The sequence below is a fragment of the Pollicipes pollicipes genome, unplaced genomic scaffold, assembly GCF_011947565.3.
Source record: "Pollicipes pollicipes isolate AB1234 unplaced genomic scaffold, Ppol_2.1 Scaffold_3447;HRSCAF=4054_pilon_pilon_pilon, whole genome shotgun sequence".
Taxonomy (NCBI): Eukaryota; Metazoa; Arthropoda; class Thecostraca; order Pollicipedomorpha; family Pollicipedidae; genus Pollicipes; species Pollicipes pollicipes.
The window spans coordinates 18,755,509-18,776,704 of NW_023596297.1; the positions used below are offsets into that span (position 1 = coordinate 18,755,509).

The 21,196-nt window shown below is 55.4% G+C and overlaps 2 protein-coding genes across 3 annotated transcripts; one reads left to right on the forward strand and one right to left on the reverse strand.

The window, feature by feature from the left end:
• The first annotated feature begins 4,520 nt into the window (after positions 1–4,520).
• On the forward strand, positions 4,521–8,610 carry LOC119092233 (protein inscuteable homolog). Its single transcript, XM_037215206.1, has 7 exons — positions 4,521–4,571; positions 4,626–4,781; positions 5,114–5,285; positions 5,609–5,781; positions 6,605–6,898; positions 7,412–7,530; positions 8,248–8,610. Exons 1-7 carry the CDS (start codon positions 4,521–4,523, stop codon positions 8,264–8,266), a joined length of 984 nt encoding a protein of 327 aa, XP_037071101.1. The 3' UTR covers positions 8,267–8,610.
• Positions 8,611–8,895: 285 nt separating this feature from the next.
• LOC119091857 (ribonucleoside-diphosphate reductase large subunit) lies at positions 8,896–21,193 on the reverse strand. Of its 2 annotated transcripts, none has more exons than XM_037214757.1 (15): positions 20,998–21,193; positions 19,959–20,026; positions 19,657–19,745; positions 18,266–18,443; positions 17,317–17,477; positions 16,113–16,315; positions 15,571–15,796; positions 14,972–15,213; positions 13,918–14,119; positions 13,422–13,571; positions 12,435–12,656; positions 11,552–11,764; positions 10,974–11,069; positions 10,126–10,443; positions 8,896–9,384 (listed from the first exon to the last, which is right to left on the reverse strand). In XM_037214757.1, the coding sequence occupies exons 2-15, from the start codon at positions 19,999–20,001 to the stop codon at positions 9,286–9,288; spliced, it is 2,442 nt and encodes an 813-aa protein (XP_037070652.1). In that variant the 5' UTR covers positions 20,002–20,026; positions 20,998–21,193; the 3' UTR covers positions 8,896–9,285. The 2 variants fall into 2 exon arrangements, with proteins under 2 accessions (XP_037070652.1, XP_037070653.1); XM_037214758.1 differs by lacking the exon at positions 20,998–21,193 and adding an exon at positions 20,940–20,960.
• Positions 21,194–21,196: the final 3 nt, after the last annotated feature.

Below are 21,196 nucleotides of genomic sequence, written 5' to 3' on the forward strand. Positions count from 1 at the left end.
ATGACTGCAAAAACGGGCCGGCTCGGCCTGTATCAGCGCCGATCGCGGCTGGACGGCGTCCTTCCTCGCGTGGCAGGGCCCGAGCTCGGTATGGCAGGGCCCGTCCTCCGCGTGGCAGGGCCCGAGCTCGGTATGGCAGGGCCCGTCCTCCGCGTGGCAGGGCCCGAGCTCGGCGTGGCAGGGTTCGTCCTCCGCGTGGCAGGGCCCGAGCTCGGCGTGGCAGGGTTTGTCCTCCGCGTGGCAGGGCCCGAGCTCGGCGTGGCAGGGTTCGTCCTCCGCGTGGCAGGACCCGAGCTCGGCGTGGCAGGGTTTGTCCTCCGCGTGGCAGGACCCGAGCTCGGCGTGGCAGGGTTCGTCCTCCGCGTGGCAGGGCTCGAGCTCGGCGTGGCAGGGCCTGTCCTCCGCGTGGCAGGGCCCGTCCTCCACGTGGCAGGGCCCGAGCTCGATGTGGCAGGGACCGTCCTCCACGTGACAGGACCCGTAGCGGTCGCGCGCGCCCCATTTGACTGGCGATGGCGAAGTCAGCCGTCACATCTCCGACCAATCACGGGCACACGAGCAAACAAGGCGGTAAACGAGATGCAAAATGGAGGTTTTCCTACTTACCTTCACTGTCGATGCTATTCGGCCAGCCGAGCGCCTCATATCACTTGCTGTGGGTTGCCACGACGTCAGGAACGTTTGAGCCCGGGCGGGGCTCTTAGCACTGTGAGACAGCGTATGACGTTGGTTGAGGCCCCGCACCATGGCCCTTGATGAGGTTGACTGCTTCGCCCGCTCACTGGTGTCGTAGTGGCTGGCTTTATCACCAGGTAGGTGTGCAGGAGAATTTCAACAGTTGGATAACCGAAAAGCATTTTGAAGTTGACTTGCTGCATGCGCAACTACGCTCCGCTTTCATGAAAGTCGGGATAATGGCCGCCGCCGCCCTCCCCCCTTTCCGGGTTCCTGCACGTATGTGAGCCGTGGCCGTCATGCACGCGGCCACGGGCGCTGGTTCAGGCTTGCAGCACCACACAGAACGACCCCGTGTCCACAGAGATCGATACCAGCTACCGCTACATCACAAACTCAAAATTGACTTAGCTGCTCGCAGACCAGATTGTTAAATGAAACGATTTGTTGTGCTATGCACTTAAAGGTGTGAGTAATACTGCAGGTCAGACCTCATCTCTGTCACAGTTTATTTCAGCTGTCGTGCGTGCGGACGATACATTGCATCCAGTAGTAGACAACCAGTGTATGTGTCGCAGGTTCGGACATGCAAGTCCACACCTGGACGCCAGTACTGGTTCCTGGTTCCCACTTGCCACTGCATAAAACGACACCGTTGATCAGAACTCCCGCTGTTTTTTCTTATTTTCTTGAATACTATCATTTGGCTTCTGGATCCCAGCGGCTGGTTTGCACCCGGCGCTGGTTCGCGGTTTCCACCAGTCCTTTTGCAGAAACAAGACGCTGATCCAAGCTTCCATTGCTTCCTTCACGAACACCGGACCCCGGTTCCTGGTTCCCATCACTTTTTCACACGCACCAAGATCTGCAGGACAGGTCACAAGTTCGGGTTGCTTTTTCACAAACACAAGAAGCTGGTCCCTGGCCGTCATTGGTTCTTTTGCATCGATTAGAGCCTGGTTTCTCCGCGGTTCTTCGCTGTTGAACAGATATAGTGATTGAAATGAAAATATCTCGCATCGATTCCGTAATAATTACTCATCCACCATGCGTGCACCACGTGCTACACATGGAATAAACCCTGGCTGTAGTGTGTTATATTTCAGGTAAGGTCCTGGCTCCTGGTGTTTTTCGTGAAGCTATGCCGAATTTGGTGGTTGCTGGTTGCTGGATCTTCGGCATAAATTTCAAACTGGATCTTGGTCTAGAGTCTTGCTGAATCCCTGATCATGCTCCGCGCCGGACTCCGGTTCTTGCTGCATCTCTGGCCATATTCCAGGCTGGGTTTTAGTTCTTGCTGGATACTCTGCATTATTCCAGTCTTGGTCTTCTTTCTCGCTCGATCCCTATGCCTACTGTAGGCCTGATCTTGATTTCGCCGAATCTTCCCAGTTCAGCGTCAGATCATTCTCATTGGTTCCCTGGGGAGAGTTAAGTGCTGGATCCCGGTCTTGCTGAATTTCCCGTTTGTTTTACAATTCAGTTTACGGGTATTTGCGAATCCCAGAACCAGGAACCAAGAGCTGCACACCGAGAAGAAATCTTGAGAACCAGGCACATGTCTGGCTACCAGTATTCAGCTATTATATTCAGTCATTAAGAAGCGCAAGTATAGCCGAACAGCCTATTCAGCTATTACAAAAATAAATCTCCAAGGCCACCGTGAGTCTAACCACACAACACCGACGCCAAATCGCACCGAATAATTAAAATGGATCTCATTAACAACACCATTATCGACTGCCGATCATTACAAAGGCCAATAACCCCGAACATGTTCCTGTTCTCATTACTACACGCTGCCCTGCTGCGGGGAAAATGGGCTGACGTTCCCGTTAGGCCATAGCCCGTCAGAAGCTTTTCGCACATTGCGTCATCTGGGAAACTACACAGCACTGCAAACGTTCTAGCGTGTTGTTTGGCCGACTTTACTTTCAGCATGTTTCTGAATGGCACGGTGAGATACAACGCAGAACATTGTACGCTCCCGTTAGACTTTCCAGCCTAACCGCCGACCTTACTGCGTCAGGAGCTTTGAAGGTGGATACAGCGCGAGTTCCTGGAGACATTTCATGCCCCTTTTATTCTTTCTTACATAAATGCTGGGTTAACGGCGCCAGTGACATGAAGAGTTCAGTGCCAATAAAGGCGTATCAGAACCATCTGTGTCAAAATGTGGCGGACCAGGCCAAGAGTGGCCGTAACAAAATAACGTCTTTTGTGGTACCGTAGACACTGAATTTGAGGGCTTGTTCGTCGCCCTGGTATTTTTTGAAAGTGATGACACCCGCGACACAGCTCTGCCCAGCTCTGCACGACGTCGACACCACGCCAGGTTGCGTTGACCTCATGCTAGGTCAGCATAAGCTACCAATAATATTACTTATCTTGGACGGCGCTTGAAACAAATGATCAGGGGACTTCATCGGCAATTTTGGACTTCCTTACGGCATCGCTTAAAAAAGCAATCCTCCCGCTGAATGTTAGATGATTCCCTTCTTGCGGTGTGTTCGTGGCCTGAAAGCGCAGAAAACGCTTTCTTCTTCCGTGTTTTCATCTTTGGGAGAGCAGCCAGCCTGTTGTTGACGCTACGCCTCTCCAGATTGATGTGGACACTGACCGTCCTGCTTCTCAGCCGTCTGAAAATATCGACCCTGCTCCTCCCCAAATGTCTGAAGATACCGACCCTGCTCCCCCCCCCCCCCCCAGATGTCTGAAGATACCGACCCTGCTCCTTCCCCAGATGTCTGAAGATACCGACCCTGCTCCTACCCCAGACGTATGAAGATACTGAACCTGCCTCCCCCCCCCCCAGATGTCTGAAGGTATTTAACCTGCTCCTCCCCCAGACGTCTGAAGATACAGAACCTGCTCCTACCCCATAAGTCTGGAGATACTGACGCTGCCCTTCCCCTCGACGTTTGAAGATAACGACCCTGCTCCTCCCCTCGACGTTTGAAGATAACGACCCTGCTCCTAACCCAGATGTCTAAAGTTATTGGCCTTCTTCCTGCCCCAGACATCTGAAGACACTCTGGTCCAGCTGTTCCCTAGATCGCACCAGATCTCGGACGTACTGCCTCTGGTGCTCCCCAGACGGCTGGAAACACTAACCCCGCTCCACTGTCCTGTGCCCCCAGACGGCTGGAGACACTAACCCTGTCACACCGCCCTGCGCCCCCAGGCGGCTGGAGACACTAACCCTGTCACACCGTCCTGCGCCCCCAGGCGGCTGGAGACACTAACCCTGTCACACCGTCCTGCGCCCCCAGACGGCTGGAAACACTAACCCTGTCACACCGTCCTGCGTCCCCAGGCGGCTGGAGACGCTAACCCTGTCACACCGTCCTGCGCCCCCAGGCGGCTGGAGACACTAACCCTGTCACACCGTCCTGCGCCCCCAGGCGGCTGGAGACACTAACCCTGTCACACCGTCCTGCGCCCCCAGACGGCTGGAGACACTAACCCTGTCACACCGTCCTGCGCCCCCAGGCGGCTGGAGACACTAACCCTGTCACACCGTCCTGCGCCCCCAGGCGGCTGGAGACACTAACCCTGTCACACCGTCCTGCGCCCCCAGGCGGCTGGAGACGCTGCCGGCTAGCGAGCTGCGCTGTGAGGTGGAGCGGCTGGTGGCGCGCGCCGACCGACTGAGCGCCGCCTACCGGCCGCCGCTGGCCGCCGCCCGCTGCCGCCAGCTGCGCCCGCTGCTGGCGGCCGACCCGGAGCCGGCGGCCAGCGCCGTGGCAGCGGCCGGCGCCGAGCTGCTGGCCGCCGCCGGGCCGCCGCAGCTGGTGGCCGCCGTCACGGCGCTCGGCGGCGCCATCACGCAGCGCGTGGACCGCATGCTGACCCAGCAGCTACGCCTGCTCACCGAGGCGCTGCGGCCGCCGCACGTGCTGAGCTGCGCGCGCGCCGCACTGGCGGCCGTGACGTCGGTTGGCGCGCAGGGCTGCCACCTGAGCGGCCTCTTCTGCCGGCTGGGCGGCGTGCGCCAGCTGCTGCAGCTCGCCACGGACGCGCACTTCGCGCCGTTGCGGCTGCACGTGCTGCGCGCCCTCTCGGCCGTCTGCTGCGCCGTGCCGTGCGTCCGTGCCATGGAGGAGGTGCGTGCTGGGGACATGTTGAACGGAGGGCGTGCAGAACTCCTGGGCCCGTGCCGACACCGAGACTGAGATGTTTACTGGCTTGAGCTTCGTGTTTCACCGCGGGGGAGTGCGGTTGACCTTCTTCTAGCTGGGATATGACCTATGTTTTGTCCGCCAAAGGACGGGGCCTACTTACCCCGTGTTGTGTGCCCGCTGCAGAAGGGCGAGGTAGATCTCGGTCATCAACTGCCTCATGAGAGCTGGGTTGATTTCCCTTGTCCACCATATGCATTCGTTGTCTCATTGACCACGTCTGTTGCCTGCTCTGTCACCTCTGCGTTCCGCTGCAGGAGGGCGGGGTTGACCTTGTCTGCCAGCTGCTCTGTGACCCATCGCTGCCGGTGGGGGTGCGGCACGAGGCTGCTGCGGTATTGGCGCAGATGACAGCACCCTGGCTGACCGCTAATCACAAGGTCCACGGACTCACGTGCCACCTGCCGGGCGTCGTACAAGCGCTCACAGGTGAAGTATGAGCTGCGGTCATTCACTGGCACAATGGATACTTCTGGACAGGCTAGTGCGGTCCAGTTGCAGACACATGGCGCTGGTTCAGAGTGGCCGTAAAGCAGCCTTTTTATATTGAAATGTACACAAAAGCCAGACGCCAACGCACATGTTTTAACAGGCAAATAGCAGTTTTAAGCGTGCTGACGAATATGCGTATGTTGTAAGCTGATGTAAGCTCGTAAAATCATTGATAGGCCTCTTCCTTCGCAAGCCCGACCGCGCACCTGCGACAAACATGGCCGACGAGACAGCCGATACTGACCGAGCGCCTGCGGCAGATATGGCCGAGGAGGCAGCCGGTGAGGAGGTGCTGCTGCTGTCGGCCGCCGGCCTGGCCAACCTGACCTTCATCGAGCGCCAAGTCCTGCCGCAGCTGACGTCTCGCAGCTCGCCGGAGAAGCTCGTCGCGGCTGCCGAACGATTCCCCAACAACGTCTTCATCCTGGATCAGGTGCAGCACCGGGCAGGGGCCGGTCGCCAACTGCCGAGCAGCCGGGCTACGGCGTGACCTGCGGACCGTGAGACATTCTCACCGACACGCTCAGCAGCCACTGGTCTGCAGTCACAAGAATCCATGTTTTACGGAGGAGGTGGTAGATGGGAAGGTGTCATGCCAATGTTTTGGATGGGAACGTACCATGAAGGTGCCGTGCCATGAGAGATTGAGTAGCGGCGGGGGCCGTCTTCTGTTGGATTTGTAACCTCCCGGGCCAATGAGCTACTGACTGATGAGCCTGCTGGTGCGCAGCCGTGCGGTTCAGCAGCCGCGCCTGCGTCCCCTCGTCTGCTCGTGTTTCCCTGCTGTATCACTACCTGTCCGCTGACCGCGCCTGCGTCTCCTCGTCTACTCGTGCCCCCCGCTGTGTCGCTACCTGTCCGCACGTCACGCCTGCGTCTCCTCATTCGCTCGTGCTCCCTCGCGGTGCCGTTGCCTGACCGCGGGCTGCGCCTGCGTCTCCTTGTCCGCTCGTGCGCCCCCGCTGTGCCGCTCCCTGTCCGTACACCACGCCTGCGTCTCCCCACTGGCTCGTGCTCCCCCGCAGTACCGTTGCCTGCCCGCGGGCTGCGCCTGCGTCTCCTTGTCCGCTCGGGCGCCCGCGCTGTGCCGCTCCCTGTTCGCACGCCACGCTTGCGTCTCCTCATTCGCTCGTGCTCCCCCGCGGTGCCGTTGCCTGCCCGCGGGCTGCGCCTGCGTCTCCTTGTCCGCTCGTGCTCCCCCGCTGTGCCGCTCCCTGTCCGCGCGCCGCCCACTCAGGGGCCTCCTCCTGCGTCAGGTGGCCACCGTGCTGGCCAACGCAGCGAGCGGCGGCGACAGCAGACTGCGGCGGCTGGCCGTGCCGGCTCTGGTGCAATACCTGCAGGTGACGGCCGACCAGCGGTGGCCGGACAGCACGCAGGCCGCCTACCGCCGACTCCAGCAGAAGACGGCTGTGGCGCTCACACGGCTGTGCGTCGACCGGCGCACGGCCTGCCACCTGGTGTCAGCTGGCGCAACTACCCGGCTGGAGCGGCTCTGCCGTGAGCCGGAGCTACGCGGCAGAGACGACGGCGTGCTCGTGGCGTGTCTGGTACGCCAGGGCGTGGTGATAGTCGTCTGGTTTGTCGGGGCGTTATGATAGACAGGCGTGATGATGTCTGTCTGGTGTGACGGGCGTGCTGATGGTCGTCTGGGATGTCGGGCGTGATTATGGCCGTTTGGTATCTTGGCATTTGCCGATGACCATCTGACGTGTTGGGGTGTTTTAGCGGCGTTTCTGGTAAGTTAGGTGCTTTATGCTTCTTTCAGGTAAGTCGGAGTGTTTTCGCAGCGTCTCTGGTGTGTTGGGGTTTGATGCTCTCGTAGCGGGTGAGTATTACCTGGAAATTGCGGTGCAGGAATCTGAAACTCGCTCATGCGAAAGAGTGTGATTGATCGATCCGAGGAAAAAGGATTAGTAGCGGGAGGATAACGTGTCCAGTAGTCCGCCCAGAGCACTTCCTTGTGCAGGAAATACAGCAGTGCCACCTGCTGGCCACAGGGGAGTGGGTGTCTCCCCACGAGCTGGGCACCACATCAGTATGCCCATGGCTGTGTGTTTCAGACGTCTCTGCGACGGATTCTGAGCTTCTGCCCGGAGGAGAGGGCGCAGAAGGCGTGCGACCTCGTGCAACCCAAGCTGATGGAGGTGTTTATGCACCTGTCGTCGGAGGGCGACAGCGAGTAAGCGGATTAGTCCTGCCAGCCGTGCCAGTGGTCGGGGTGACGTAACCGGCCGACTGGCGGTGCGCGGACGGTGGCGGGCGCCGCCCACAGAGGAACTTCTGCGGCACTGGCAGGCCAGCTGGCTCGCTGCTGCCGGCTACTCCCTATTACTGCCGAGGGCTTATGCGACTCTCGTTGCGGAGGCGAGGACGATATTGCAACCGGCCAGTGGCGGCGTCCGCCAGCCCGGTTCCGATCTGTTTGCATCGCTCAGCACAGGGCATCCATACCGCTTTGGTCAGATCTGTTGCTGCAGACGTTGCGCTCCGGTGTCTCCATGATGAATCGGGTTTTAGGGCGCGCCGACTTCTGGGGTCATTTTGTGCCCATAACAGCTAAGTAGCCACCGATATGTATAAATGGCTGTAAACCTCACGGTTCCCAAAGATGAAAACAGCTGTCCGGTGCCAAACAAGCGAGAACCGTCACCAATAAGGTCTGAAAAGGTAAGACCTGACGCATTTCGTCCGAAGTAAAGTGTCCGCTCTTCGTTGAAACGTGGGCAAGAGTGAACATCACGGCGAACCCTAAGTAGCGCGTCACAACGAGAACATTTAGGCCGTTCTCCACCGCACAAAAGGAAGCGATATGTTGCGTGCGTGTGGCCAGTTCATAATCTGGTGTCTCCATGAAAGCACGCCTCTGCTGACCGGCCCTGCCGTGGCTCGTTTACAGAGACGAGAAGCGGCGGTGACGGAGGATGGCGGGATGGCGGCCGGCTCCGGAGGGGGCCAGTAAGGCCCGGTCCCGCGGGGCCAGTAAGGCCTGGTCCCGCGGCGCCGGCGGCCAGCGGGTGAACCGTCACCAACTACGCGAGGAGAGCCGACATCAGTGACGAGACACCGCACCAGGGAAGTGACGTCAGTGCCGAGGGGACGCCCCAGAGGTGACGTTAGTGATGACGGAACGCGCCAGAGATAACGTCAGTGACGAAGGGTCACGCCAGTGAAGACGTCCCGGGAAGTCGTGACGCTGTTTCCGTCCGCGAACACTTGGCCGTGCGGGTGCTCTCGTGGTGCCGGGGCGTGCCGTTTCAAAACTGAGGACCAATATATGCGTGTTGTGCAGGTGAAGCTGTGCTTTGGACGGGTCTTAGCCAGGGGCTTACATCACCATACTTCCGCCAATATGGACCAGCTGCGCCCACACGACGTACCGCATGTCTGGAAATACCACGGCCGGATCGATGTGCAACCACACAGTTTTATCCTGTTCGCAGATTCATGCCCCTGTATCTCCTACTAGCTCAGAGCTCGTCGTCGTAAGGTCAGGCGCCGCTTACAACGGAACAGCGAGGCCGCCATCATCACTTGAGCTCGCAGACCAATGCACGTGCTTGAAGCAATGTATTTCAGTGAAGCACAGCGGGTGAACAAGCAACACCATGTACTTGAATGGAGAACGCGGGGAGCGGACTAGGAAGCACATTGCCAGGCATGTCTCACTGACTTGGCCTTCTCGGCACCACTCACTGGGGACACCGCTGACAAGCTTCACATCAAGGTCTCACGAAAGCTTCACATAAACGTCTCACGGAAGCATCACAAGGGCGGCAGCAAACCTGCACACGCAAACAGCTGGCGGCGTTTCACATTTCATCAGGTGGGCTGTCCGTGGCGCCGCGCGCCGCGTGGAGCCCAGGCGCCTGGGGAGGAGTGGCCCTGCCGCCTCGGGGGAGCGCGCGGGGCGGGGCGAGCCGGTCGCTGGCTCGAGCTACGAACCGCACATCAGGCAGTCGTCGCGGTTCTGCAGCGAGCACGACATGGCGGCCAGGTTGTACGCCTCCTCTTCGCTCTTCTCCGGCGACTTTGTCTGAGGAGGCAGGTGGCTTTAACGACCAGTTAAGCTCCCCAGGAAGACACATACAGTCAAAGCCCCATGTTTTGATCACGCACGAAAACGTCCCTGACATCCATGCACCTAAAACCAAACCCACTTTCGATCACTTTTCGTTATTCATGTGGTTTCTCCCCAAATGGACAGAGACCCGACACATACTCGTCGACACACTACCTGTCACGGAGGGACAACGAATTCTTTGCCGAAAGCTATGAGCATGGCCCACGACTGCGCATACGAAAAGCGGTGAACGCCCTCCAAAATGAGTCATGCTCGCAGCCTCCCCCCCCCCCCCCCCCCCACCGATGCGATACTTCGTTGTCATGTTGTCATGCTACCAGAAGCAATCAAGACGGTCTCCGCTGTACGCGAAGTGGATCTCCCGATGCCATCCGAGGGGAACGGCTCGCGCAAGGATATATAAGGATAAATACGGCCCGGGAACGGCTCGTGACGTGATATACGTTACACGCGCACCGATCTTTTCCTCCACAAAGCCGAAGTGCAACATACAGCCTGACCGCGTCACCGCACGTGCCGACCAAGAGGGCGCCAACGTTTGATGATGTTGAGCTCGGCCGCAGACGTGCTTCCAATGCCACCTATACGCGTTCCCGCCCGATCCGTTGAGTGCCATCCCGGGGCTCCACCCTCCCTGCAGTTGGATGGTGCGGACTGAGCTCGCCTCCAGGGTTCCTATTGCGGCCCGCCCACCTTCTCTGCGGGAGTCTCGCTGTCGACGGGCGCCTTCTGCGTCTGCGTCAGTCGCGTCTTGTCCACGGTGAACTGGATGGCCGACGCGGCCGCCTTGGTGCGCAGGTAGTACATGCCCGTCTTCAGGCCCAGCTTCCACGCGTAGAAGTGCATGGAGGTGAGCTTGCCGAAGTTGGGGCTGGCGATGTGCACGTTGAGGCTCTGCGACTGGTCGATGAACGCGCCGCGGTCGGCCGCCATCTTGATCACCACCTTCTGAGACAGCTCCCACACCGTCTTGTACAGGTCCTTCAGCTCCTGCGGGATGCCCTCGATCGCCTGCCGGGGAGGTCTGGCTGAGATGGTCCGTCGCGCGGCAGGGAGCGCGACAGAGCGGACTTCCGAACGGTCGGAACCGCAGATAGCGAAAAAGTACCAAGGCAATCCACAAGCTCAGGCATACAATAATAATTCGTTGCAACAAGTGCATAATTATATTACGTTGCAGTACGTATACGATTACATAACGTTTCAGTAGTTATACAATTAATTACGTTGCTGTAGGTAAACAATTATAATACATTGCAACATTGGTACATGCTACCTGCTGTCCCTTGTCCGCAACGGCGAGTGTTGGTAGTCGAAGCGCTGTTGCAGGCGACAATGAGTTCTTCTAAATCACTGACCATTATTATCTTCAATCTTGAGAACCATTGAGCAAATTACTCTTTTTCGCCCACCTTGACGTCATTCCACCGCATGCACCTTCCTCAGTCACTGAATCATTTGTTGCCAGCCTTTCTCAGTTTGTCTTCAGCTTGTCCTCTACGTGGGTCCCGCTCTGGGTCACCAAGCGTCGGGTCACTGACCTGCACGGACCCGCCGGCCGCGATCATCTGGTTCTTCATGTCCTCGTCCCAGAGGTTCATCTCTGTCAGGTCACGCATCAGGTGATGGTTCACGATCTGGAACAGGACGGTCCAGTAAAGAGGCCGCACATACTCGGCGATGCGAGGTGAAGGGGTGAGGTGAGGTGGGGTGGTGAGTTGAGGTGAGGTGAGGTAGACGAGGTAAGGTGGGTGAGGCGAGGTGAGGTGGGTGAGGCGAGGTGCGGTGGGTGAGGTGAGGGGGAGAGGTGGGGGAGGTGAGGTGAGATAGGGTGAAGTGAGGAGTTTGGGTGAGATGGGACGGGATAAGGCGAGGTGAGGTGAGGGAGAGGTGAGGTGGGGTAAGGTGAGGTGAAGCAGCGCACACATGAGCTCTGCTGGCGGCGGAGGGAAGAAGGGAGCGTGGGCGGGGGAAGCGCGCATTATCTCGGTAAATTTCGGCGCGCTTTTAACAGCAGAATCCTGAGGACCCCATCTCCACCAAACCTGAACAATCCAAATCCCACCAGATCCCGACGGCAAACTTGCCAGCATGGAGCGGTGCGGCCGCGGTCACGCACCTGGAACTCGCCGGAGAGGACGCGCCTGCTGTAGATGTTGCTGGTGTACGCCTCGATCGACTCGTTGTTGCCCAGGATCTGGGCGGTGGAGGCGGTCGGCATCGGCGCCAGCAGCAGCGAGTTGCGCACGCCGTGCTGCGCGATGCGCGCCTTCAGCGACGACCAGTCCCAGAGCGACGTCGGTGTCACCTTCCACATGTCGTACTGCAGGATCTGCCGGTCCACTGGACAGGTCAGCATGGATTCCCGCCGGCGATGTCGCCGCAGCGGGCGCGGACGTCGTGCTTTCGTTACCAACAATGACGCTGCGGTTGGATAGACGCAACCAGGAATCGCTCTCATAACATGTTCCCGACAAGACTTCCCTGATCTTTGACATGTTATTGCAGAAGGTAAAACATTAATCCCTCGTACGTACACGCACAATACAAGTTACAGTTGCCCTCATTATGGGTTTGGCCGTACACTTCAAACATGGCAAACACTGTGCATACGACGCGGGGCTACCAGATCCGGTAAAAAGGTGCGAGATGCATTTCCAAAGTGTTGTGAGCACATGACTACTCGATGGGGCCCTGCATCACGAACCCATGGGTATAATGTCGATTAAAAACAAAACAAAACGAGATACGCAAAGATAAGTCGTCGCACAGTGCTCGGCAGAATTTTTCTTCTTCCTACACGATTCTCTCCATCCAGGTATAAATCAGTATATATTTAGGTTACTACAAAATGATACGTGCTATAAATGACAGATCGCTGTCCGGTTCAAGACGCAACAACGCGTCAGTGCAAGAGCATGAGGATCGGTTCACCTCAACTCTGCTCAGGCGGAGTGTCGCCGTCCACGGCGGCCGGCGGTGCCGGGCGGGCCCGCACTCACCCCTCTGCTGACCGGCGAGCCCGGGTACGTCTCGTAGGGGCCCAGCCGCTCGGCCAGCTCGCACGACGCCTCCAGCGCGCCGTAGTAGATGGTCTCGAAGATCTGTCGGTTGAGCATCTCGGCCTTCTCCGAGTCGAACGGGTACCGCATGAGGATGAAGGCGTCGGCCAGGCCCTGGACGCCGATGCCGATCGGCCGGTGCCGCATGTTGGAGCGCCGAGCCTGGCGGACCGGGAGGCCGAGCTGTGACCGGCCGCTGACCGAAACACGTGGCGGCGGGCGGCAACGCGGATGATGTGGACACGCTAAACGGGCGGTACAGGCGACTGATGTGGACATGGGCAAACGGCCGGCACACGCGGCTGGTGCGGACACGGCAAACGGGCGGTACACGTGGCTGATATGGACACGGGCAAACGGCCGGCACACGCGGCTGATGTGGACACGGCAAACTGGCGGTACACGCGGTTGATGTGGACATGGGCAAACGGCCGGCACACGCGGCTGATGTGGACACGGCAAACTGGTGGTACACGCGGCTGATGTGGACATGGACAAACGGGCGGTACACGCGACTGGCGAGGACACGGGCAGACGGGCGATACATGCGCTGATACGGACGCGGCAAACGGGCGGTACAAGGGGCCCAACGAGACGGGACAGGGCGGCCGGCCCCTGCACGCTGGTCAGATGGCGCCGCGCGGCCTGAGCTGCATCAGGAGCCGACAGGTGAGCACGCGATCAGTTAGACGGCAGCGAACTGCCACGGCTGTTCAACTCGTGGAAACTGACACTGGAGAACAGGGACATAACCGAGAAACTAACGCCCTATACTCGGAACCAGCGCCATATACAGAAGGAGCAGGCGGCTTCCTTCGGACGGACATAGGCGCCGCGACAACTGTCACAAGGCCCCGGCACCGTTTCAGCGCCAGACGACCGGCGCCGCCGCAGGGTGCTGTCGACGACTGCGGCACGCGCCCTCACCTCCGGCACCGGGTAGAAGTTGATGTCGATGATCTTGTTGAGGTTGCGCGTCACCACCTTGGCCACCTCCTTCAGCTTCTCGAAGTTGTACGTCTTGTCGTCGGTGACGAAGCGGTTCAGAGCGATGGATGCCAGGTTGCAGACCGCCACCTGCGGCGCGCGGAATGAGACCGCGATGAGGTGGCCGATCAGCGCAGAAGTAAACTATGTGTCTGAGACTAAACCCGAACTAGCGACCCGACCTGGGTGCGGCGCCGCAGACCATGGGAGCTGCACAACCAATGGACGATGGTGTCTAGAGCATTTGGGCGCAACGGCTCAGCTATTTGTCCTGTATCACCAAGCACTTGAAACGCCGTATGTTACACAATCAACCATAGCAGAGCAGTTTCGCTTCACGTCGTTACGCAAACGAGCGGAGCAGCGGCTGAATTCCGCCCTCGGACGGCTGGGCGTCAAATTCTGCCACTGACACCGCGCCAGGACCCATCCTGACCTCGTCGGGCGCAGAGTACTCGACGATCTCGGTGCAGAGGTTGCTGCACTTGATGGTGCCCAGGTTCTGCTGGTTGGACTTGCCGTTGCAGGCGTCCTTGTACAGCATGTAAGGCGTACCAGTCTCCACCTGGGACTGAATGATGGCCGCCCACAGATCCTGCGCGCGCACCTGCTTCCGGAAGCGCCCCTCGGCCTCGTACCTGGCGGGCGGCCGCAACAGGTCAGCCGCGCCACGCATGAACGGAGCGCAAGATAACACAACCACATACATATGGGAGCAGGGCGGCGAAACAAAACCGTGCGGACGGGGAACAGCGCAGCACAGAACGACTACGGCAATCAAAGGTTGCCATTCAGAGCATTGAATGACGGACACCAACCAAGGGACGTGGCCAATTGTCGAATACACGCATTTAATGAGTCTTGGGTTATTTTGGAGCGCAGCTTAGCTTTATAGACTATGTTCATTGAAAATATCAGGACTATCGAAAACGCGTACAAAACATTAGTTACTGATTGTCGCACGCCATAGTTTTTAACAGTCCTAAAAATACTGGCAATTACAGGCCATCACAGCCCCAACGCCAAGAAAACAAGCCCGCTTAAACATCAAAGTCTCCCCTGATGCAAGATTAAACACTACCCAATATGTGCAGTTGTCCCACCATGACCAACACAACTGAGAATTACCGCAGCGATCTTTTCAGTTTAGGATATCACAAGTTCCCTCTGCACCATTCTAAATGTTTTCCCTGGAACTTCCTGCGAGTCAAGGGCGAGAGCATGGTTTAAAAAAGAGAACGCGACATACACTGATACGCTCTTTTTATGGACGCCAACATTGGTCATATCAGCGTCCAGGGACCACGGCGCAACCGGGATTTGGCCCCGTGCTCTCACGTGGGAGTCCGACGCTCTAACCTTCCGGCAATTCCAGGTTTTACAACAGACATGAGCTCCGATCCCACATTCCCCCTGCAACACACTTGGCCACACTTGGAAAAAGGGCAACATCTACATTAATGTTGTGAACAGGGAGAGCACCAGCTTACTTGGTGTACAGCTTCTCGAACTCGTCGCCCCAGCAGTCGGACATGCCGGGACAGTCGTGCGGGCACATGAGGCTCCACACGCCGTCCGACTCGACGCGCTTCATGAACAGGTCTGGGATCCACAGGCCGTAGAACAGATCCCGGGCGCGGTTCTCCTCCTTGCCAGTGTTCTTCCGCATGTCCAGGAAGTCGAAGATGTCCGCGTGCCACGGCTCCAGGTAGATGGCGAACGCGCCGGGACGCTGCGGGTGGACGTGTGACGGTCTGGGGTCGGCCTGTGCTCTGGCGGTGCACGGCACAGACCAGGCCTGTCACTGGCGGTGCAAGTCGCCGAAAATCCCAGACCCTTCCACACTGAACATGACCCAACACAAAGCGCCGTTCCACAAGCGCGCTTTCACGCGACTGGATACGGCTTGCCAAGATGTAACGTAGGTGTCCAAATACGACGCAGCGCAAGACGACGTGCGGCGGTCGCGCGGCGGCTGCCGCATCTGTGCCGCGCTGAGGCATCGCTGCCCATCACCGCGCAGCCCGAAGTAATGACTAGCACAGCGGAACACAGGCCCGAGCGAGGCGCACCCCAGCGCGTGTCGCACCTTGTTGCCGCCCTGGTCGACGTAGCGGGCGGTGTTGTTGTAGACGCGCAGCATTGGCACCAGGCCGTTGCTGGTGCCGTTGGTGCCGCTGATGTAGCTGCCCTGGGCGCGGATGCAGTGCACGTTGAGGCCGATGCCGCCGGCTGACTTCGAGATGAGGGCGCACTGCTTCAGCGTGTCGTAGATGCCCTCGATCGAATCATCGGCCATGGTCAGCAGGAAGCAGCTGCCGGAGACAGCGGAACGGCGGTTAGACGGTCGCCGCCGGCGTGGTGCGAGATCCGACGAGCGGAACAAGCCTGCACCAACGTTGACGTCATGGCATATACGTGCAAACGCCCATAAGGCGTTGGAAACCATGGAGCAGAATGCAGCACAAAGTCCAGCCTTCAAAGGCAGCTGCAGTCGCTGACAAATGTCACATCAGATCACGATAACACATGATAAATGCCGCAATAAACATCCCATCAAATTCAAACGCCGTATGACGGTAGCATTTCCTAGCATGCACACTGCAACAGCGGGGCTGAAAGGGTCGGCACCTGGAGAGCTGGGGGCGTCTTGTGGCCGCGTTGAACAGCGTGGGCGACGCATGCGTGAACCACTTCTCCGACAGCAGGTTGTACGTCTCGATGGCCGACTCGATGTCGGAGCCGTGGATGCCGACGGCCACGCGCATCAGCATGTGCTGTGGCCTCTCCACCACCTTGCCGCCGATCTTCAGCAGGTACGAGCGCTCCAAAGTCTGGGAAGCAGCCGTGAGCGGTGAGACACAGAGATCAATTGCAGTGTGAACGCGCCCCGACGTCTGCCCAGGGACACCTGATAAGCTCTCTGCTGTCTGAATGGGTGCTCGTTGAGACTCCGCACTCGACTTGCTTAGCGCGGTCGCCATGCATGGCTCTTGCAATCTTAGCAAATTTTAATTACATTCAATAAATAATCCTAATAGCATGATTTCAATTGCATTTTGATTATTAGTGATTCTGATACACTTAATAGTTACCTTATATTGTTACAATAGATTGCTGGTGTCGCCAATCGCACGCACTCACTACATTCGAATGCGTTTTGTATCAAATACGCCTTATTACAAGCAAATTTTCCGAATACTTACTGGCCAGATTACACTATAACGATACACCATTTAGTCAGCTTCCGTGGAGACAACCACCATCATTACCCCCCTCACCAATCACTCAGGAATCCACCTTGGCAGTTCACATGCATCACATTACACGGAATATTAATGTGATAGCATTGATACGAAAGCGCTGTGACTAATTCCAGGCAAGATCGGCCTGGTACAGGAAAAGAGTGGCGCACAGCACGTTCTCCAAAAGCTGATTGCAATTTGTGTTAACACATCATCCCCAGAAGGTGGAATCGGAATCTCTGGAATCCGAAATGTCATGAAACACCCGGATTCGCCCTTAGGTCATTGGGCGCCTCTTCTTTTGACAGTAGATGCACATAATGCTCGCAAAGCCACCACGCTTTAAAACGTGGACCACGACCACGTGACCACGCACCACCTTTCATGGAAATAGGAATCTGATCGTGGAAAATCCCTTCTAATGTTCGGTTTTAACTAGTCTTCGGGAATTGTGACAAGGTCCGACGGCATACGTCTTTTTAAACAATAGGACTGGTAAGAATTGCCATGATAAAAGAGAACGCCATGCCAAGTATAAGGTCAACGGTCACGGTAAACATACAAGAACATTCGATAAAATGATCACAAACCTTGAATCCGAAATAGTTGTACGTGTAGTCCCGATCATAGATAATGTGAGAATTCAGCATGTCAGCGTTCTCCATGATGATGTTGTAGTGCTCGTCAGAGATCATGGGCGTCTTCAAGCCGGAGTGTTCACTGGTCATGTTGTACAGGTCCTCAATCACCTCTGAAAAAGGGATGTGCATATGACACTTCAGAAACGGCCGTCGAGATCCCGCAACTGTCATGCGTCCGGACTTAGCTTGGGCGCTGGTCGTTCACGTTTCGCACATCTAGTGAATGAAACCTAATGCCTGAAGATGTGCGGGTGTCAGCTGTCGCGGATGGGGCTACCTTTAGGAAAATCTTGACCTTATTGTCAAGGAGATGAACGAATGCCATTGTGTGGTGTGCCACCTTCATCTGCGTTGTTTGTTAATCCTCCGAGGCCTTTGCATGTACATCGACGTGAGGGCCCGGAAATCAACCTTGTGGAAGCTCCTTAATGCAAATATTCCACGTATCTAAATTCATGTTCTGCAGCAACGCTTATATCAGGCCTTATGTAAGGTAGGAATTTGGCGGCCGGTATCTGTGAGATGACTTCACGACTTATTGTGATTTACCAGGGACACACACAATGTGCAATAAATTTCCAAAGTTCTCCGTAGCTTTGTAAATGTCTCCCTTTTTGCAAACAAGATAAGGACGAGTGAACGGACGCTTCCGTAGTTGCATGTTGTTCACATCCCATGGACGTCCCCTCGTTCTAGGACACATTATTTGAGCACATCCGTTCACAACCATTTGGGGAAATTGGAAGGGGACTTCTGGGACCCATCACCGGCGACCGTTAAATGCACGCTACAGACCAGTGCTCTAATCGTGGGCCATTGCTTCCTACTTCTGAAGTACCGCAGCACGCGCACCGCCGGACGTGCTCCCCGTCTCACTGCCACACCACGGCGCACGTACCGCTGAATGTCTTCTTGGTCTCCTTGTGGAGGTTGGCGACGGCGATGCGGGCTGCGAGGATGGCATAGTCCGGGTGCTTTGTGGTCATGGTGGCCGCCGTCTCAGCGGCCAGGTTGTCCAGTTCTACAGTCGTCACTCCCGGGTACAGCCCACTTATCACCTTCAGCGTGATTGCAGGCTGCGGGAAAGCATACATGTGCAATTAGTCTGATGTCGCAAGATTCTTTGCAGATAGGGACTAACTTGTGTTAGAGTTTGTCGTGTCACTACTTTCAGCCTCCGGGAAACATTAAACTGTTGAAAGTGACTGACCTCGTACCGATAAGCCGCTACATCTGTGCGGCCGTGCTACCGCATCAGTATTCTAGAATAGTGTGCAAGATGTTAATATGCCATGTTCCAACAATCCCGTCTCTCCAGCATAATCCGCACCCAAATCGTTGGCGCCAATCCGTTACCCTCCGACGACACCAGACATCTGACCAGACGGCCCACTTGTTAAGCCTGGGGTGCTCAGGTGTTGGAATGACTGCCACCTGGTTCGATCCTGATTGGCTGATTTTCGGCACAGGGAGGTGCAACAGGCAGCGAAACCCAACTTGGGCATAATACCATGAACAAATATTGACATTCTTTCAGCCCAAATGCCCAAATATTGAAACACTGTAGCACATTATCATTTCCTTGAAAAGATTCTGATGCAATTCACAAAACACCTGAACACCAGTTTTCATCCATGCTTGTGTTTTCACTTATAACATACTGTCTGTCCATTTAGGGGGGGGGGGGGGCAAACTATCAAGTACATGCACAAATGCACCCAAGAGATGAACTTTGATGGTCAGTAGTGACAAGTGTTTGAGGATTGTTCACATAACATAGGATCTTAACTTGTTTACTTCAAGTTGTCATTCATTTTACTTCTATATGACATGTCCTGAAAGCACTGTGCTAGGATTGATGTATGTGAAATAAACACAAATACAGAAGTGAAGGGGAAGATGTAATCAGTGATGCCTGACTTACACAACTGGTCAGATCATACATCTTTGTTGATTTTAAAGCATTTATGCTCAAGTAGATGATGCCACTTCATTTGCTATGATCACTTGTGAATTACTGGTGCACAAGTCAATGAATCTAAAATCCTTGGTGTCAAGTTGACAGAAAATTAATAGGTGCACATTTCCTTAGATTAAGCACATGCCAAACATTGACAACACAAAGGAGTACATCAACATATCACCAGTTTCTTGTGATGTCATATAAAAGCCTGCAGGACAAGGTCACATGACATGCAATTGGAAGTAACTGGTATTCATTCTTGAAAAAAAATCCAGTGATAATAAGAAGTACATGTACTCTGACCATAAATCTTAGCATTCACTTACAGGGTCAACATAATTCATGTTCAAATTGTAGCAGAGCTTGTTGATGCGATTGGTTATCTTGTCAAACATGACATTCTCCCTCCTCCCATCTGAAAAACAGGGGATGATTTAGGTTTAAGGGTGCATCACTATTGTGGTAATTTCACATTGAAAAGTGGCAATACATTGAAGCATCCATTCACAACCTAGATGTCTTTAATTAAACAATTATATGACAGCAAGCTCTGAGTTTGTGGTGGACATACTGCAAATATGAACACACTTACATAAGGGTTGCAGATGTAATGTTGATGAGATCTTACCTCTCTTGATGACATACATCTTGGAATACATGATATCCTTCATAAGTGATCCTTCCCTGGTCAACTGCCTGCAAAAAGTATAATACAAATATATAAAAGGCAATACACATCACACAGGTAAACACAATGGGTTGCTTGGCAGCTAAAACATCCACAAAATAAAATGCACAAACAATGCTTACCAGAATGGCCCTATGCCATCAGTACAATCACATCACAGTAATTTGTCACCTCTGCAACCCAAATCAGTTCAGTGGACAAGAAAGTTTTGGGAGTACAGCCTTTGGGACAAAAGGGACTTTACATGAGCTCTCACTTAGCAAAGCCTGCTACTGCATAAGTCTGACTGCAGTTTGAAGCACCAAGTAGGCTGATGCCTGGTGATATGAAAGGTCCAACCAGATCAGTGTAGATGTGGGTGTTGTGTGCAGGTTAAATGTGCAGCCCACCAGTACCTTTTCTAGCTGTTTCTTTGCCAGCAAACTGTGCAATTCCTCTGTGTTTCATCACATAGCACACAAATAACTAGATAAAAAATGGACTTGACATAAAACCACTAAGTCATTAAGCACAAATCTGGCAGCACCTGCTGATTGGGGAAGGAAAATCAGCCTATAAGAATGCATATTAAACTCCCATAGGCAACAATCCTGATTAATGACATATTTATACATCATCCCCAGAAACCAAGGCACTTATAGGGCAGATTGTTTGAAAGAGAAAGATAGGCACTTACATTCTGTAAGCATATTTATTTTCACCCACCAAGATACCAATATTCTATGATACCAATCATTGGAACAAAAATATATAGGGTAAATTATACATATAGGGTAGTTTAGATGCAAACATTAATGATACCAACATCATAAGTACATTGCATAAATAACGTGACACGCAGTATCATTTTCCACCCGTAGATCACTGAAACAGAAGAGCCATGCAAATATCACACATTCTTTACACTTGCATTCAACATACCTGAACGTCTGTTGCCGTCTCACGTGCTGCCAGTGCAAACGGTCTAGTACCCACTTACCGCGAAATACCTACGAGGAGAACTTGAACTCGGCGCAACCCTCGAACCAGATAATGCGGTAGAAAAGTGCTTCGGAATTTACAAGTGAGTGGGCCCCTTCAGATCGCCGACCACTTCAACCGAAGGCCCCCCCACACACACAGGAACAAAATGCGCGGGAACGATCCTTCGCAGGCAGGAACAATGAACGATCGAACCA

Bases quoted from the DNA above. Each gene is read 5' to 3' on its own strand.
- LOC119092233 (XM_037215206.1), top strand. From the start codon at position 4,521: ATGCTGACCCAGCAGCTACGCCTGCTCACCGAGGCGCTGCGGCCGCCG. The intron at 5,286-5,608 runs GTGAAGTATGAG...CGCCTGCGGCAG, and splicing joins CGTCGTACAAGCGCTCACAG to ATATGGCCGAGGAGGCAGCC. The intron at 6,899-7,411 runs GTACGCCAGGGC...TGTGTGTTTCAG, and splicing joins GCGTGCTCGTGGCGTGTCTG to ACGTCTCTGCGACGGATTCT.
- LOC119091857 (XM_037214757.1), bottom strand. From the start codon at position 20,001: ATGAAGGATATCATGTATTCCAAGATGTATGTCATCAAGAGAG. The intron at 14,120-14,971 runs GTAAGCTGGTGC...GCCGCCCGCCAG, and splicing joins TTCGAGAAGCTGTACACCAA to GTACGAGGCCGAGGGGCGCT. The intron at 12,657-13,421 runs GTGAGGGCGCGT...CCGGTCCGCCAG, and splicing joins ACTTCTACCCGGTGCCGGAG to GCTCGGCGCTCCAACATGCG.